The sequence below is a fragment of the Vanellus vanellus genome, assembly GCF_965231255.1.
Source record: "Vanellus vanellus genome assembly, chromosome: 7".
Lineage (NCBI taxonomy): Eukaryota > Metazoa > Chordata > Aves > Charadriiformes > Charadriidae > Vanellus > Vanellus vanellus.
Window position 1 is genome coordinate 18,744,641 of NC_138912.1, and position 16,879 is coordinate 18,761,519.

At 39.1% G+C, this 16,879-nt stretch overlaps 1 protein-coding gene across 1 annotated transcript; it reads left to right on the forward strand.

Annotated features, from left to right (window-relative positions):
* The first annotated feature begins 425 nt into the window (after positions 1 to 425).
* On the forward strand, positions 426 to 14,626 carry CEP55 (centrosomal protein 55). The gene is made up of 9 exons (XM_082486676.1): positions 426 to 482; positions 678 to 870; positions 2,497 to 2,781; positions 5,930 to 5,995; positions 7,174 to 7,315; positions 9,426 to 9,742; positions 11,589 to 11,660; positions 12,512 to 12,637; positions 14,207 to 14,626. Exons 2-9 carry the CDS (start codon positions 688 to 690, stop codon positions 14,411 to 14,413), a joined length of 1,398 nt encoding a protein of 465 aa, XP_082342802.1. The 5' UTR covers positions 426 to 482; positions 678 to 687; the 3' UTR covers positions 14,414 to 14,626.
* Positions 14,627 to 16,879: the final 2,253 nt, after the last annotated feature.

Consider the following 16,879-nt stretch of genomic DNA (forward strand, 5'->3'; position numbering starts at 1 on the left):
CCTCCCCAGCCCGCTCAGAAGAGCCCAGCCGCCCCACGCCGGGGTGGGGCCGTCCTCGCCTCACAGCAGCCGGAGCCCAGCTCACGCGCTGGAGCAGAAACACGAGGTGGGGAGATAAAAGGCCCTATGGCATTGGCCAGACAGGTCACGCGGCCGCCCACGCTAGCCAACGGGGGGCCTCCTCTCAGGCGTTCCGCGGAGAAGTCGGCAGCGCCCCGCCAGCCCTTAACTGCTGCCGACGCCGAGCAGCTCGTGCCTCTCCAGTCCCGCCCACACCTGCTGGCCCGGCCCCTTCCAGCCAGCATCTTCGCGGAAGCGCTCTTTAACCCTTCCCTCCGCCTTGTTTGACCCATCGGAGATGCCGTAGCCGTCGCTTCGGCTGTGAGGCTGCCCGGGCGGAAGTGACGATGCCGGAGCCGCGGGATTCAAACTCCCGGAAGCGGGGCTGGGCCGGAGCCGGCCGGAGCTGCAGCCGCCGCCGGGTAGGGTGCCCCGCTCCCCCGCCGTAATCCAGGGTGCTCACGGGCCCGCCTGCTCTCCACGGCCCGGTCCGAGAGCTCCCGGCAGGAGCCAGGAAGCCCTGCGCTGCCCGTGCTTGACTAGAACTGTGTCAGGAGCCCTGTCCTGCCTGGTGAGAGGGATTGCTGTTCCCTAACGCGACGTTTGTATTTTTATAGGTGCTTAAAGATGAATTCCAAGACCGCTAAAGGCATAATTGGTGGCAAGTGGGGCTTAAAGTCGGGTAGCTCCAGACCTGGGAATGATCTCGAGAAGTACAAGCAGGAGAACGCAGCCCTGAGAAAATCCTTGGAGGAAGCCGTGAAAGGGAAAGGCAAAATGACTGACCCGGAAAGGGACGGGCTCCGAGAGGTGAGGTGGATGCTGGTACTCGAGGTAGCATTTGTGAGGTCCTAATTGTGCACGGTCAACGTGAGTCTGAAGATGTCTGACTTCGTAAGCAAGGTGCCAGCCTTTCCTCTTAAAACTTACTTTGATACCAGTACTGTTTTAGTTTGACATTAAGACCTGTCCTCACATGTCCAGCTGTTTGGAAGGGTTGGTCCCAGAGAATTATTTTGAGCGTTTCCTGCAAAGAACCTTGTGTTTGCAAACAGCTGCCTAAGAATATGCCAATAAGAGCTGAGTATTTGCTTGAACTATATTCTCAAGCTCCCACTCAGCTATAGGTAAATAAAGCTGTAATCAGTTCACCACGCTATTCTTCCATTATAACCAAAGAGCAGAAACTAAGATGCTGCAATTTCTATGCCTTGTAGCCCATTCAAGGGAATCCTATAGTAGCAAGAGAAAGAAGTTGAAGACTTAGTACGTGACCAAGTCATGTACTGTTAGTTTCCCAGCAGGACTGGGTAACTTTAAATGGACCCTTTCAAAGCATACAACTCATGGAGACTAGGCACACTAATATTTCTAGGCTGCTTCTTTGACAATAAAGGTTTTTGTGTCTGTGCCATGTCAGATGAGAAGTGCTAATGCAAGTACCAGCTATGGCTAGACAGCTCATGTTCTGTTGTTGCTAAATTCCTTAGCATATTTGCTGTGTCTGGTGGAGTTTGATGCTTGCTCAGTGCTGATTACTTAATATTGTGTTCCTAGTTTACAACTGGAAAATAACAGGCATGTTTAGATACACTAGGTACTACTTGGTGTCAATATTTTAATTCTAGTGAGCACTGTGTGGTCTTCAACTGCTCCATAAATGAGGCACTCTAAAACTCAATTTCTTTCAGTTTCTCTGTCATCTTCTAATGACTTGGTACCAACATGTAGGATTTCAACATCAACCTTTCTCATGGAAAATGAAATGCTACCTTAACAGAAGTTTACGCAGAGCCCCAAGATATCTCAAATGCACTATAAGTGCTGTGTAATAATTACCTGTGCTGGAGGCCTACTGAAAAGAGAGTGCCTGTTGAAAATATCTACTAAAGCACATTTTGAAACTAAAAGGCCAGATAATTTGTAAAACAGGATCCTTGTCCTGAATACTTTATTATAACTCTTTTGTAATTTCACTTATTGTCATTTAGTTTGCAAGAAGGCTCTGGTGTTTGTCAAAAACTACTAAATATGCTAACCAACACTAAGAAATGTATCTCTTCACTGGAAGTGTTCAAGAGTTCTTGTACGGCTTGTGTTTTAAGGTTCATTTATTGTAGTGATCTGTATTCACATACAAAATAGAGTACCTTCCAAGTCTAGGAAAATTGGTTCTTTGCTTTCTTTCCTTGTTTCATCTATTTCAGACTGTTCTTACTATCCCTTTAAGTATTTCAGATGATCAATGTAGTATTATGATTATCATTGTAGTATTGTCTGTTTTGAGTAAAAAGTAATATTCTCAGCTAAATAAAGGCTAAGATAGAATCTTTTAAAGTGAGTATCTCCTCAAACTGTTGTAAACTTGCAAATGCATTTGTTGCATAGACTGACACTTATTCATATGTGTCACTTTTCTTATTCTGTTTCATTTAGAAAATACTTTCCCTTGAAAAAGAAAAAGAAAAACACAACCATATCCTTGAAGAGAAGGACAAAGAAATCCAAAACCTGAAGGACAAGCTTAGATCCAAACCCAATAGCAGCGAAGTCTCCTTGTTACAAAGTCAACTAGAGGAAAAAACAAAGGAAGCAGAAAAAAGAGAACAGTTATTTTCTTCTCTATTGGAAGAAATGAACCGGTTAAAATGTAATTTATCAACTGTTACTGCAAAATGTTCTGAGCTTGAAAACAGAGCTGGTACTTCTCAGGCATCCCAGGTAAGCACTGAAGAAACACTGGAATTTGTGCCCACTAAGTGCTGGTATTTGTTATAAAATAGGGTGGATTTCTAATCTTCTTTTAAGTTGCATTGCATGCTGAAATATTATTGTATGAAGAGAGATTATATCCAGATTGAATGCTAAATGAAGAACAGTCAGGGAGCACAACTTCAGGCAACGCAGCTGGGGAGGGAATTCTCTAATTCTGTACTGCAAGGTCCCTTTTTCAAGCTCACACAGAGGTGGTGGGACTAGTGCTACATGTAATGAACCAATGTTGCTTAAGCAGATATTCTGCCCTTCTCGGAGTTTGTATGCTCAGTGAGTAAACAGACTGAGAAGGCAGCAGTAAGAGACACGGGGCATTAATAAAGACAAACTGTGCTCATCACCTCATTCAGTTTCAGTCATAAGCTGATCGGAGGAAGCCTGGGCTGCAGTGATCATGCACTGGTGGAGTTTGCAGTCCTGAGGAATATGGGTCAGGTGAAGAGTAAAGTCAGGATGCTGAATTGTAGAAAAGCAAACTTCCAGTTCTTCAAGGTGTTAGTCAATGGACCCCCTGGGAAACTGCCCTTGGGGACAAAGGAGCAGAACAGAGCTGGCAGATTTTTAAGGATGCTTTCCAGAGTGCAAGAGCTCTTGATCCCCAGGTGTCAGAAATCAGGAAAGGAAGGCAAGAGACTGGCATGGCTGAGTAAAGACCTGCTGGTCAAACTAAAGGGCAAGAAGGAAATGCACAGGCAGTGGAAGCAGGGACAGGTATCCTGGGAAGAGTGTAGGGATGCTGCCTGGTTGTGTAGGGATGGGGTCAGGAAAGCCAAGGCGTGGCTGTGGAGCTGAACTTGGCAAGGGATGCAAAACATAGTAAGAAGGCCTACTATAAGTATGTCAGCCAGAAAAGGAAGGTCAAAAAAAGTGTACATCACCACCCCTCCACACCCCCAATAAGCAAGACTGGCAAAATGGTAACAAAGGACAAGGAGAAGGCTAAGCTATTCAACAACACGCCTGGTATTGATACAGGCTGGGGGGATGAAGGGATTGAGAGCAGCCCTGTCAAGAAGGACTTGGGGTATTGGCAGAAGAAAAACTGGACATGAGCCGACAATGTGCATTTGCAGCCCAGAAAGCCAACTGTATCCTGGGACACATCAAAAAAAGTGTGACCAGCAGGTTGAGGGAGGTGATTCTGCTCCTCTACTGTGGTGAGACCCCACCTGAAGTGTACTGCATCCAGCTCTGGAGCCCTCAGCACAGGAAAGACATGGACCTGTTGGAGTGGGTCCAGAGGAGGGCTAAAAAGATGATCAGAGGGCTGGAGCGCCTCTCCTATGAGGACAGGCTGAGAGGCTTGGGGTTGTTCAGCCTGGAGAAGAGAAGGTTCCAAGGAGACTTTATGATGCCCTTCCAGTACTTAAAGGGGGGCCTACAGGAAAGATGGGGACAAACTTTTGAGCAGGGCCTGTTGTGATAGGACAAAGGTTAATGGCTTTAAACTGAAAGAGGGAAGATATAGACTAGATATAAGGAAGAAATTTTTTACTATGAGGGTGCTGAAGCACTGGCCCAGGTTGCCCAGAGAGGTGGTAGATGCCCCATCCCTGGAAACATTCAAGGTCAGGTTGGACAGGGCTCTGAGCAACCTGATCTAGTTGAAGATGTCCCTGCTCATTGCAGGGTGGTTGGACTAGCTGACCTTTAAAGGTCCCTTGCAGCCCAAAGTATTCTATGATTCTATAAGAATATCCTTCTCCTCCTTGCTCTCATGAATCCTCACTTGCTCCACAGTTGTTAAAACTAGTTGCCTGTACTTTACATGGCATCACACATGGTAAGTACTTCTATGGGACAGAAGTTAGGACAGGAATAATGAGTTGCTTCTCTCATTTAAAATGATTAATAGGTATGGTGCCAGCTACTTAAGAGCTTTTTACTAGTGCATTTAGTTTTCTACAGTTGTTTTTCACTCCTACCTGTTCTAATATTCCACGGAAAAAGCAGTAGCATCTCAGTAAGGGGGACAGGGAAGTTGGTGCCTATAAGTCTTTTCCAGCTGTTGACCTGCAGATGGCGCTGGTTCCCCATACGCGACAGGGAAGTTAAGTAATTTCTAGAAATGTGGCTTTAGCCAAGTAGTAACAAAATACCTTAATCTACTAATTTTCAATAATAATACGTATATATATATCACTTCTAGTAATGCAATATCTTGGGAAATACCACTTTAAATACAATGTGTTTATTTTCATTTTCAAGAGACTTTGAACTTTGTTAGAGAATTTAAGATCTGTATTTTTTTTCAGCTGTAAAGCTTGTTCTAAATCATGTTCCAAAAACCACAGGAAACCTTTGGAAAAATGTAGCTTGGATTTTGGTAGTAATCTGCTTTATTTCCTTAAAGTTCCCTCTGACTTATACCTACACAATTTCAAAAAGCTCTCTAACATACAGTGAATAAATGTGTCAGATTATGAAAGAAATATAACTGTTTAACTGCTGTTTAATTTTAGATAGGTCTAAACAACTCTTCAAGTCATGCTTTAAGCACTCTACTGTGGATCAGGTCTCAGAAAACCCATCATATGTTATGGGTCCAGACATGCTTGCATGGTTTCCCAGATGTTTATAATCCTCCTGTTATCCCAATGAAGTTGTCAAGGTCTCTAGCTTTCCCCAACAACTCTTAGAGGTCTAGCTTATTTTCAAATGTACAAGGATACAAAAATAGAACAAACACCTTTTTTTGTGTATTTAAATAATATTTTTCAGAAGCTCTCTTGCACCTTTCAGGTCTTCCAAGATAGCAGTTCAGCAGAAGACGCATGATATTCTTCTTGGGAAATGTTTTAATATAACTATGAGTTGCAGAGTTATAGAATTAATTAAATGTAAATCTTGTCCTGTATCTTCCAGGTTTTATTTTAAATTTATGAAATAGTTCTCTACATAACTTAGATCCTTTTTTTTTTTTTTAAAAGGAAGACTATAAAGATCTTTAAACACAAAAGGCACATGCATGCATCTATTTTCAATTTTTAAAGTACTCATGCTATTTATGTGACATTAATAGTCATACAGGACTAGCTTTACTGTTTCAGCCATCTATTTTATCGAACACTAACAGGTTGTTCTTTGTCTGCAGGAAGCTGTAACAAACAGCACTGGATCACCAACTAATCTTTATGAAGTTGAAAAACAATTGAAAGATGTAAGTTTAATGTACAACATTGCAAGTATAAATCATTTGTATCAAGATGCATACAAATGTAAATTATCACCATATATATTTTTGGGACCTCAGAGGGTATGTTTCCCTCTAAAATATAACATCTAAAATTATTTTGTGACAAGACAATAACTTAAATTTAAAAAAGACTTGCAAAAAAAGATACTATTTCCATCATCTTTGAAAAACCTTGCCTGCAGCATCAGAACAGAGTGGTTGCTGACAAAACAGGAGCCCCAAGAAACTTGGTCTAGCCTCTGAGCTAACACAGCCTGGGATAGCATGAGGCTGGATTAGAAACCTGAGGTCTCTTTCAACCTGAATAATTCTATGATCCAATCAGATATAAAATCCACATCCTTGTTCTTACAAACTTTAAGTTGCAATGATACAGTTTTAGTTTGTTCCATTTTCAGATGTTATTTTATATTTTATTTGAGATTGAAAGGTTAATTCTTCATAATCTGGGCATGACTCATGAAAACCTTTGCTTTTAATTTGTCTTTCCATTCCAAGAAACAAGCCAATCGGTGTTTAATATTGCTGCAATATTAACTTATGCTCAACAACCTGACCCATCTTTCCAAATGAAGATGGGTTTTATTTATTGTACAGAGAGGTTACTACAATTTGCAGCAGAATTAACTAGCTTATCTTTAAAGTGTATAATATATCATAGAATCATAGAATGGTTTGGGTTGGAAGGGGCCTTAAAGATCATCTAGTTCCAACCCCCCTGCCATGGGCAGGGACACCTCCCACTAGACCAGGTTGCTTAAAGCCTCATCCAGCCTGGCCTTAAACACCTGCAGGGATGGGGCATCCACAGCTTCCCTGGGCAACCTGTTCCAGTGCCTCACCACCCTCAGAGTGAAAAATTTCTTCCTAATATGTATTCTAAATCTCCCCTCTTCCAGTTTGAAGCCATTACCCCTTGTCCTATCACTACATGCCCTTGTAAAAAGTCCCTTCCAGCTTTCTTGTAGGCCCTCTTCAGATACTGGAAAGCTGCTATAAGGTCTCTCCAAAGTCTTCTCTTCTCCAGGCTGAACAATCCCAACTATCTTGTATAACTCAACGTTTTTAAGATGACTAATACTTTTAAAATGTGATAAACTGCCAGAGGCTTTTTTGTTGTTCTTCTGTTTCTTTTCATGAAGGCTCTTGAGAAAAACCAACAGTGGCTACTGTATGACCAGCAACGTGAAGCATACGTCAGGGGATTGCTTGGAAGGATCTTTGAACTTGAACAGAAGTTGGAAATAGCTAGCCCACAAGAATCAAAAGAATTCAATTCAGAAGGTATCAACTTTATTTCTTCCCTACAAGTGACCCAAATCATAATTATCTATAGAATAAGTTTTCTGAAAGCAAATTATAGCACAATTAAACAAGATCAAGACTTCCATCTCAATATTTTGGTTTCTTAATGGTAAAATTTGGTTAAGTAAAATTTCTTTGCTTCCTGTTACCCAGCTACGTTACTTGATCGACAGTATTTCATTTTCTTATCTACTTCAAAGATGGCTTTTAACAGCCTTGACTCTCTATTAGCAACCTCTCTGTTTGCCAAAAGTGTTGAGGCAAATATCCATCTGTCTCCCATCCTTCAAAGTACACTTTCAACCTGCATAATGGAAGCACTAAGGATTTTATTAGCTAGGCGTGGATCAGGCTTTTTATTTTTTTTTTCAAAATAAATATTATAAAAATGACTCAAGAATGCCACGTTCTTTACTCACCTGAACAGTTCTTACAGGCCATGAAAACCTGTGGTAGGTTTTGGCACCAATCCAGAATAGTGTTTTATAATACGGATCTGGTCACCTCTAGCTCACTTCTGTGCTAAGTAGCTCCTCAATAATGAGCACACTTTCAGTACCTTGCATTCAGACTGACTTGAGTTGTGCTTGAGCAGCATCTGGAATAAAATTAAAATCACATTGAATGGAAGAACCAGAAGGAGTTGGCTTGCTTTTCTTATTATCAAATTATTAATTTCATATATGCTGCAACTGACCTGCAAGGTTAAATTCAGTAAATAGAACTAGCATCATCTGGACTAAGAGTATGCCCACAGATATTTGCCACTTTGTAATTCATGTGCAGTGACTTGGTTTCTGTATTACTGTTTGAATCTTTATGGAAAACAGTAAAATATCACAATCTTGTTTTGCTGCTGTTTAAAATACTGTTTATAGACTTCTAGAGGGAGGCAAACTGAAGTAGGTCACCAGGAAATGTAACTCAGAGTTACTGCAGTCAAAGCTTTGTTGTCAGAGCAGCTAGAAGGAGTAAGGGTATAAGAAAAGTTCCCCTCTTCAGACAGCTAGACAGTAGCAGAGATCTGAGTTTCTAAGAACCTAGCTATACAAGTTGAAAGTAGATATGACAACTTTTTTTCCAAGGAAAAACTTGGTATTTCTCTGAAGATCTCGCCACCCTGTAAAGGAGTACAGCTAATGAGAAGGTAAGGTTTAGCTCATAGTCGAGGGGAGGGAGAACAGTCAAGCAAGAAACTTTCCCTATTAAATTACACTTTGAAGAATGAGGGGAAGCCTTCAATAGGAAAAGTATCAAAGTCAAGAAATTTACAGTGCCAAAACCCAGCAAAGCCTGTGAAATTCTGTATTCCTCTTCCTGCTTTTAGGCATATTTTGTATTAATACTGAATTTCTACAGACTGCCTCTTTTGTGGTTTTTTTTTTTTTTTCCTTCTTACTTACTAAACTTTTCTTGGGTCAACAAGCAGAAATTTTCTGAACTCTGGTTTAAGTAACAGTCACTAGCCAAGAAGCAGGCATTTTTTTTATCAATAAGACTATCCTAGTCCCTTTTATTTGCAATTTAGAAATAACTGATGGCATACAACTTGAAGAAGATAGTCTGCAAAAGACAATGGATAGTCTGGCTTTGGCCAACAATGGTGAAGAAAAGCCCATCAGATCCCCAGGGTATTGCTGGGGAGGCATTAATGCCTGAATCTTGGCGAAGGAGCCTAACTCTGGAAGTGAGAATCAAGTGTCTTTGGGCCTTGATTCCCACGCATCGGGTTAATGCATGAGGCCATATAAGAACTATGTGTGGCTCATGGAATTTGTGTAGTCAGGGCAAAGGATATAATATTGCTGTCAGGGTTAGTGAAGGAAGTTGCTGTAGCACAGAACACTATACACAAGCCAACCTGCAGTTTTCCAGTAACTATACTGGGAAGGAAACTTCACTGCATTAGAAGTATTGGAAGCTGTTTTAACTAAAGTTTGCTGCCAATCTGAGCTGTGTAATAGCTTGGAATGTCAATTTCTATCAAAATGCCTTAAAATCCTGTCAAGGATTTGGTGTTCTGATTTTTAAGTGATTTCCCCCCCACCCCTCCACCCATTACTGTCACAATTATTTCTGACTCATTAAGGTCATCTACAAGAGGAAAAGAAAAAATATTATGACCAGCTGTTACTAACTGCTAAGAGCGATCTTGAGATGGAAAGACACACTGTAACCCAGCTGAGATCCGAACTTAATGAATTCAGAAAGAAGCATGAAGAAACGCAACAAGAAATAACGAGTTTAAATGCTTTAATGCAGTCGCAACAGGTTGCTGAAATGAAGACTCTAGAAAATGAAAATAAAATTAAAGGAGAAAAATTGCAGAGACTTAAACAAGAAAATGAAACTATTAAAGGACAGCTCAGAGAAGAAATGAAAAAGTCTGAAGATCTTTTATGTCAGGTAAGTGCATGCATTTGGAGGTTTAAGATCATTAGCAATGAATCAGGAGAGCTGAGAAGTCATACTTAATCAGAATGGATCATCACTCGCTTGCTCTGGTAACTGTTCTTTATTTATATCTAGATTCATGTCCTTGTAGTTAAAACTGAATTCTTTCTTTAATATATTGGTTTGAATCAACATTCAGACTTTGAAATTTCCTTGTTTAAACAAGAAACTTATTTGTTCCCTTGTTTTCCTGGTCTTGTTGGACACAAGAGGGAGAAGTGAGAGAATAGTTAAGTGATTCTAATCTAGTTCATCCTCAGTGTTAACAGTAAATGGGAACAGGAAAGGTAAAATTTCAAGTCCATATGGGCTATTTTATCATGTGGTCCTAACTGTCACCTGGCTGCTACAAATACCTGTGGACTGGTAGTTTCATGCTTACCGGATAAGCAGTTGTGTCCCAACCATTGTGGCCATGCAGCTGGGGTTGGTTTGTTTATTTTTCCATTCAGATCAGTTCCTGCATTTGGTTCTCTGATGCCATAGGTAAGAACTATGCAGGCACACCTGAGGACTAGAAAGCAATGGCCAGATAAGTGAGGGAAGGGATGGACCTTAATTTGTGACTGTCTTGAAAACAGCTATGGTAGAAACTACTGAGAAGAGTTCTGTAATTCCCTATAAAGCCCAGGTAGGCTGTTCAATATGTGTGGTTTATGCTGTTGCCAAATATATTCTGTTGCTTTGTCAGATTCTAATTGTTCATAGGGCTTGCCCATCTCCCAAAGAGTATCGTCATGACTTCACTGAAATAATCCTGTTCATATGTGAAGTTTTTAATTCTTCCTTCCTTCTTTTTTTGAGCCCAATGACTTTAATGACTCTGGCTGATCAGAGGCGGGGGAAGACATCTACATGCTATGTGTTTGTATTTAAAAATACTCAGTGCTTACCTCCTTTTGTTTAGAATTCTCATGAATTTCCCATACACGGAGTGTTACAGTGGTGTCTTAGAATATTCCTATCAGCATGGTTATGCCAACAAAAAAAAAATTAAAAAATCTCTTGTTTCTTCTTCTGGACATGAAATCATGACCAAATATCTACTGAAGAGAAACTGCAAAGTCCTCTTTGAAGGAGTGTTCTCAGGGCATCCAAATAAGATAGACTTGCTACTGGGAGAAGTTTGTGATCGATAACAAAGCAATGTAGAACTGAAATTTGAAGTACGAGAACAAAATCTAATAGGCACCAAAGTAGGCTAAAACCAGAACAACAGTTTAGCTCTCTAAACACAGGCTGGTTCTCACTAGTTAATAACAATTAAAAGGTGTTGATTTTTTTTTTTTTTTTCAGCTGAAAACCAGCATTCAATATAAAAGTTGACACATGCTGATAACAGAGGATACTTACACTTTTTTATATTTATATAATCCAATTTAATATAGTACTATCTGAGTCTTAAACTTGTTCTATTTAAAAAAAAAAGTTGCATTGCTTGTGTTTTTAACAGCATGGAATGTTAGTGCAAACATAGGTTTTGTGTGTACATTTTTGTCTGCATCTCAGCAACCACCTAGGAAAGTTCAGCTTGATTTTTTTTTTTTTTTTTTTTTTTTTTGAACTATAACATCATCTTGCATTCCACCTGCTCAATGCAATTATAATGTTTCCCTGAGGTTTTCCCCAGAGCAGAGATATCTGAATTGGGTTTGCCTGTTGCATAACAGGCATACATTTTTCTGTTGGTGCTGGAATATAAAGGCTTACTTCCATTCCTTTTTAGATTCATTATTTATTAAGCTTATTAACTGTTGTATATGAAATTCTTTATTGCAAATGTTTTTCTGCCTTGTAGGTGCAACTTCTTCGTAAATCACTGCTTAAACAGCAGGAGGAACACACTAGGATAGCTTTATTGGAACAACAGGTACTGAATTATATGCTAAGATGGTGATACTTAATCTGTATTATACACAAAGGCTTTCTAGACTTAACTTCCAAATTTAATGAGGAGTAGTATATTAAATAAAGTAATACTAAATATGAATATTAAACTGTGAATAATCTCTTGATGCTTCTAAAAATTTTGATGCAGCTGTCAAGAGGAAAATCAGTACTCTTACCAATAACAGAGTGTGATCAAACCTGATGCTATTATCTCCACAATCACTTGTTCAACTCTACAGACTCAAATTAGGTGTGGGAAACATCCTAAAACCAATCAGCTCATTGAAGTTATGAAATATACTCTTGAGAAAGTTATACAGATAATTGCACTGCCACCTTTTCCATCTTTGTCATTTTTTTTCCAAGTACATTCTCACAGATCTAATTGATGTTATTGGAAAAAAAAGTTACATTTATTTGTTAAGTTTGGGTGTACAGTGTTACCCATAGTTTCTGTTCAAATTGGCTTGCTACAAGAAAGATTCTGGAGTAGAAACTGGCATTTTTAATGAAAATTGCACTACATGCTTTCCTATAAGATCTTCAGTTTAAGACTGCAAGACAGCTTGAAATACCCTCCAACCAAAAGAACTTCAAACTCCACCACTACTAAGGGAGACTTTCATAATTGGGCATGTATGAATTTCACTGTAGTGAAAGCAATAAGTGACTTTTTAAATTATTTTTTTAAAATTCCATTTTACAATATGGTGGCAAGGTAAAACTGACTTTAAATATATAAGGGGGAAACATTTCTCTCTTCCCCTTCCCCTCCTCCCAATTAACAGCTCTTTCTTTGATTCTTTAATTTTCACACTGGATGGCTGCCAGATCCAGATATGTACCACAGACTTTGAGAATGAAAAACTTGATCGCCAGAACTTGCAGCATCAGTTAAATAAAGTCCTTAAGGAACTGCGCAAGGCTAGGGAGCAAATAACCCGTCTAGAACCTCTGGTAAGTACTGAATAAATGGCAAGTGAATTTAGTCAGGATTTTGCATAAACATCTATCTCTTCACTTTGGGACCTTATTTCAAGCATAGTGAGTCTTCTGTTTATGTCATCAGATATTCACTGTAGGCCCTTACATCCTTTAGGCATGTGGCCCCCAAGGTGCTGTCACCTAGCTAGACATCATTTTTCTCTACAGCATGCATGAAGATCTAGTACTGCAGAAAGAGATCCAGAATGGTCAGGTTCCCAAGCAGGGAACATAACTGTATTGTTTTGTCACAGTGTGTATGTAGCTTTATCTGTTGCACAATGATAAAGCTGTAGTATGCTTCTACTCAGACTTGCTGCACATGAACAGAACACAATCTTTAAATATAAGAGTTGAATTTCTCCTCCACATCCATCTGATACAGTATGGGTGGGTCATTGAAACCTGAGTTTTTCATTTCCAAAAAGACAAGCTCCCTACTACAATGAAAAAGGACATTTGTATTGTGAGAGCCATGGTCTGTTTGCTGCTTATTATATAAGCCCGAAGAAAGTCACCTAGATTTGATCCCTAGATTTAATAGAGAAATTTGTAGAGAAGGATTACGTATTAAGGAAGCCATTGATCTGGTTTGCTCTGTCATATCCAGGATTGCCCTGGTCTTGAGCAGAAATGCATTTTGACTGGTGCTTCTGGAACTCCACAATATGGCATCCTGTAAGATTAGGTGGTAGCTGAATAGGATTGTCAAACCTGCATTTCTGAACTTAAATGAGGTTCAAAATGAAAACCCAATACCTGTGCCCTTCATTAGATCAGATCTGGGGCTGCTGTATTTTTTACAGAGAAGATAAATACAAAAGCTCTTAAGTTGCATGAGAGCAATTCTTCTGTGACTCTGCTGGACTGCTCTCCCTTTTAGTTGTATGCAACTTGGAGGTATTGTCTCAGATGAGGAAGGGAATGGAATGAATTCCAAGACACTGATGTTCTTCATTTATGCATTGCCCCTGGAAGAGCCTTGCTTGCTAGGACTGCAGTTGATGCTGCTGCCAGGGGAGGCCACTGGAAATCCTTCCGTCTGCTGGGAGTAGAGCAGAAATTTGGGCAGAGCAGGGAAGTTGCAGCTTTGAGTTTCTCTGTGCTAAGAAGCTGGAGGAGTAGCTGTCAAATACACAGCTGGGTGCCTTTTAGAGTTAGGGACAGCCTTCACACAGAAACTTCATGCATGGGATCAGGAGGAGAAGGGAAAATTACAGCAGAGATTATGGAAAAAGAGTGTGTGAGTGGCTAGGAAGATGGCTGGGGAAGGATTCCCAGTCAGATGTTGTGGGGAAACCTGTCTTAAGAAGCCTGCAGAAAAGCTACATGCAATCTAATTTAAATGTGGTCTTGGAATTGTACAACAGGCTCTCTGTTCACACAAGTAGCATAACTGCATTTAGCCATCTTTAAAATTCTACCCTTAGTGCTGTAACACACAGAAGGCTTGTGTGCCATCAACCCTTAATGTTATTTCCTACAGTGTTTGATCAGCACATGTATGCCCCAGTCTTACACTAAAGCTTCTCCTTTTTCCAGAAACTCCAGGAATCTGGACGTATGGAACCACAAGAAGACTTGCAAGCTGTGTTTGAAGAGAAGCTGACCACGTATGACAGAAGTCCTTCCCTGAAACATTCAAGCTTTCTTGATGAAAGTTTTCTTGAGTGCCCCAGATGTAAAGTGCAGTATCCAACAAGCCAGCACAGAGAATTACTAGCACATATTGACTTTTGTACAGCTTGAGCTACAAATGGACTTATTGTATTTGCTTTATACACACTGCCAATATGCTCTTCTACAAAGGCAAAAGATCTCTTTAAAGCTTTTTTCTTAAGGTTGTATAAAGGACTACTGTTCTATAATTCAGTTCCACAAAAAAATTATAGTAATTTATTTGGCCTCAAATATTTTACCTGACTTTTTTGCAAAGAAAAAAAAAAGTGCTACTGCATTCTTGGTTGCAAATGGAAATATTTTTAGAATTAGAATTACCTTAAAATAGTAAACTACTGACTTTTTTTTTTCACTATTAAAAATAAGAACAGTAAAAGCACATCTATTGTGTCAGACTTTATTTTAACATTTGGCATATCCACTTCTTGGTTGGTGATTCCTGATGATTGTGCTTGTACCTTAACTGACAGTAATAGGCCAAAAATCTTTTGCAGCTTAGTAGGTGCACCATATATATGTATTATATATACATGGTGTGTGTGTGTGTACATGTATAGTGTGTATATATATGGGTATTATATGTCTCACATACTTGTGTAATGTATCACCATCTTGATACATTAAAACTCAGGAGGGTCGTGTTAAGAGCTCTTTGCTGCTTTAGATTCATGTTGAAAATATCAATCATAACTAGCTTGTTTTCCTGAACCACAGTCAGGGGTTACTTAGAACTCATCTAAAAATGCTGACCAAGGTTTAAGCTCTTCTCAAAAAAAATGTCATTAGGAAAACAAACTTCCCAGCAAATACAAACTTTCTCGGTACTGAAAGAAGTAGAATTATGTTGAAGTAAACTCATTTGCACCTCTGTATTTTAGAGGTTAAAGTTGGGAAATGTAACTCTGTTACATTTGACAAATGTCCCAGTTTAAAAGTCCAGTTTTTAATAAATTGCTGTAGTGGATTTGAAGTGCCACTGTATTTTTGTATTGATACAGAAAACAAGTTAGCAATAAATTCTTGCAACAAATTAGAAACTGGCAAAAAAATCCCTTATGGATTTGCAATCACAGTGTTATTTTCCCCACCTACTGTAAACCTGGATCTGCTGCTAGCATTTTGCTCTTTGCACCTGTAGTTAAATCCAACAAGCAGTTCCTTCCACAAAATTAAATGAGGAAATTTTACAAAGATACACTAGTTAAGAAAAATTTGCTTCTTTTACAAGTTTATGGTTTGCTGAGGATAGTGAAATACCCAAGGTCTATCTTTCTCTGGTATACTGATTCTGATTGCTAGCTGGTCTTCCATCACGCTTTGCTGCAAAACTGCATGCCTTTACCATGTTGACCCTAATCTCTGATAGTTAAACATTATTCTTAAATATAAGGATGTTTTCCAAGCTTTTTCAATAACTATTATAATAGCAAGTGATGTTATCTGTTAAATCCAGTGTTTGTGAGACAGAAAGAAAATGTTAAAAGCTATTATCTTTATATCTGAAATATCTTTGCCAAATCTACTGTATTAGATACTATCTATCTACTTTTCAATTTCACTGACCATGTCTCAGGCTAATTGTTGTGTTTGACAACTTGCTCAATTGTAGCAACAGGTTTTCTGACCAAAGATATGATGAACTAATAAGTAAAACAAATTACGCTTCAGAATCTCAACATTTTGCTATGAGGGAAATTGTCTTAATTTCATGTCTGTCTTTCTAAACATCTTTTAAATTCAGGATAGTAACTGCACTTTTCATTGCAGCCCAACAATTTTAATCTCTAATTAAGCTACTTTTGGAAGTTTAAGTTAGCTGTCTTTTAACAACAATCAGCTAATATTCTATTCCCAGTTGCATACTTGGCATAGTTTCTGCAAAAGAAAATTCTGATCTTTTATGTATTATAGATGAAATAGGTTTGCCTGCTACAGGTCAGCAGTCTTCAGTAGTTCTGAGGCGTTCTTAAATTAGCAAAAAACACTTTCTCATTAGAATCTGGTACAGTAGAGAGCGAGACTCATAACACTGATAATGTGATAACCATTAAAAAGTTCTGTTCATTCCTGTACCTTTTCTGAACTTTAACAATGTATTTAGTCCAGCTTGATAAATATTAGACCTAAGCACAAAAGTCCCTTACCCATAAATCTACACAAAACATCAGTGTGGTGTATGTTGAAAAATATCAAAATGGCACTCTTGCATCAAAAGACCTATTTTGAAGGTAGAACCACAAATATTGTCATCACTTAGATGTGACTAAAGCCATCTATAAAGCTAATTCTATAAAGCATGCAAGATCATATCACTGCTTTTTTTTTTTTTTTTACTTTTGAAAGCGAAGAAGTCATCTAAGACTGAAAATTACTTTTAATCATAAAAGAACAAGAAAAGGGTCTGCTGCTCTAGTTACATGTAGGAAAGAGAGTTTTGTGCCTAATGAGCTCATCTTAATGCTAAGATTTAGCTCTAAGTTTGGTTCTTTGTAAGGCAGGAAATAATTTAAAAAAAAAAAACCACCAAACAACTGT

What these genes read in the sequence shown, in the direction of transcription:
- CEP55 (XM_082486676.1), top strand. Translation starts at nt 688, where the DNA reads ATGAATTCCAAGACCGCTAAAGGCATAATTGGTGGCAAGTGGGGCTTA. An exon ending in TAGCTTTATTGGAACAACAG is followed by an intron (nt 11,661 to 12,511) that starts GTACTGAATTAT and finishes GATGGCTGCCAG; the next exon opens with ATCCAGATATGTACCACAGA. An exon ending in TAACCCGTCTAGAACCTCTG is followed by an intron (nt 12,638 to 14,206) that starts GTAAGTACTGAA and finishes TCCTTTTTCCAG; the next exon opens with AAACTCCAGGAATCTGGACG.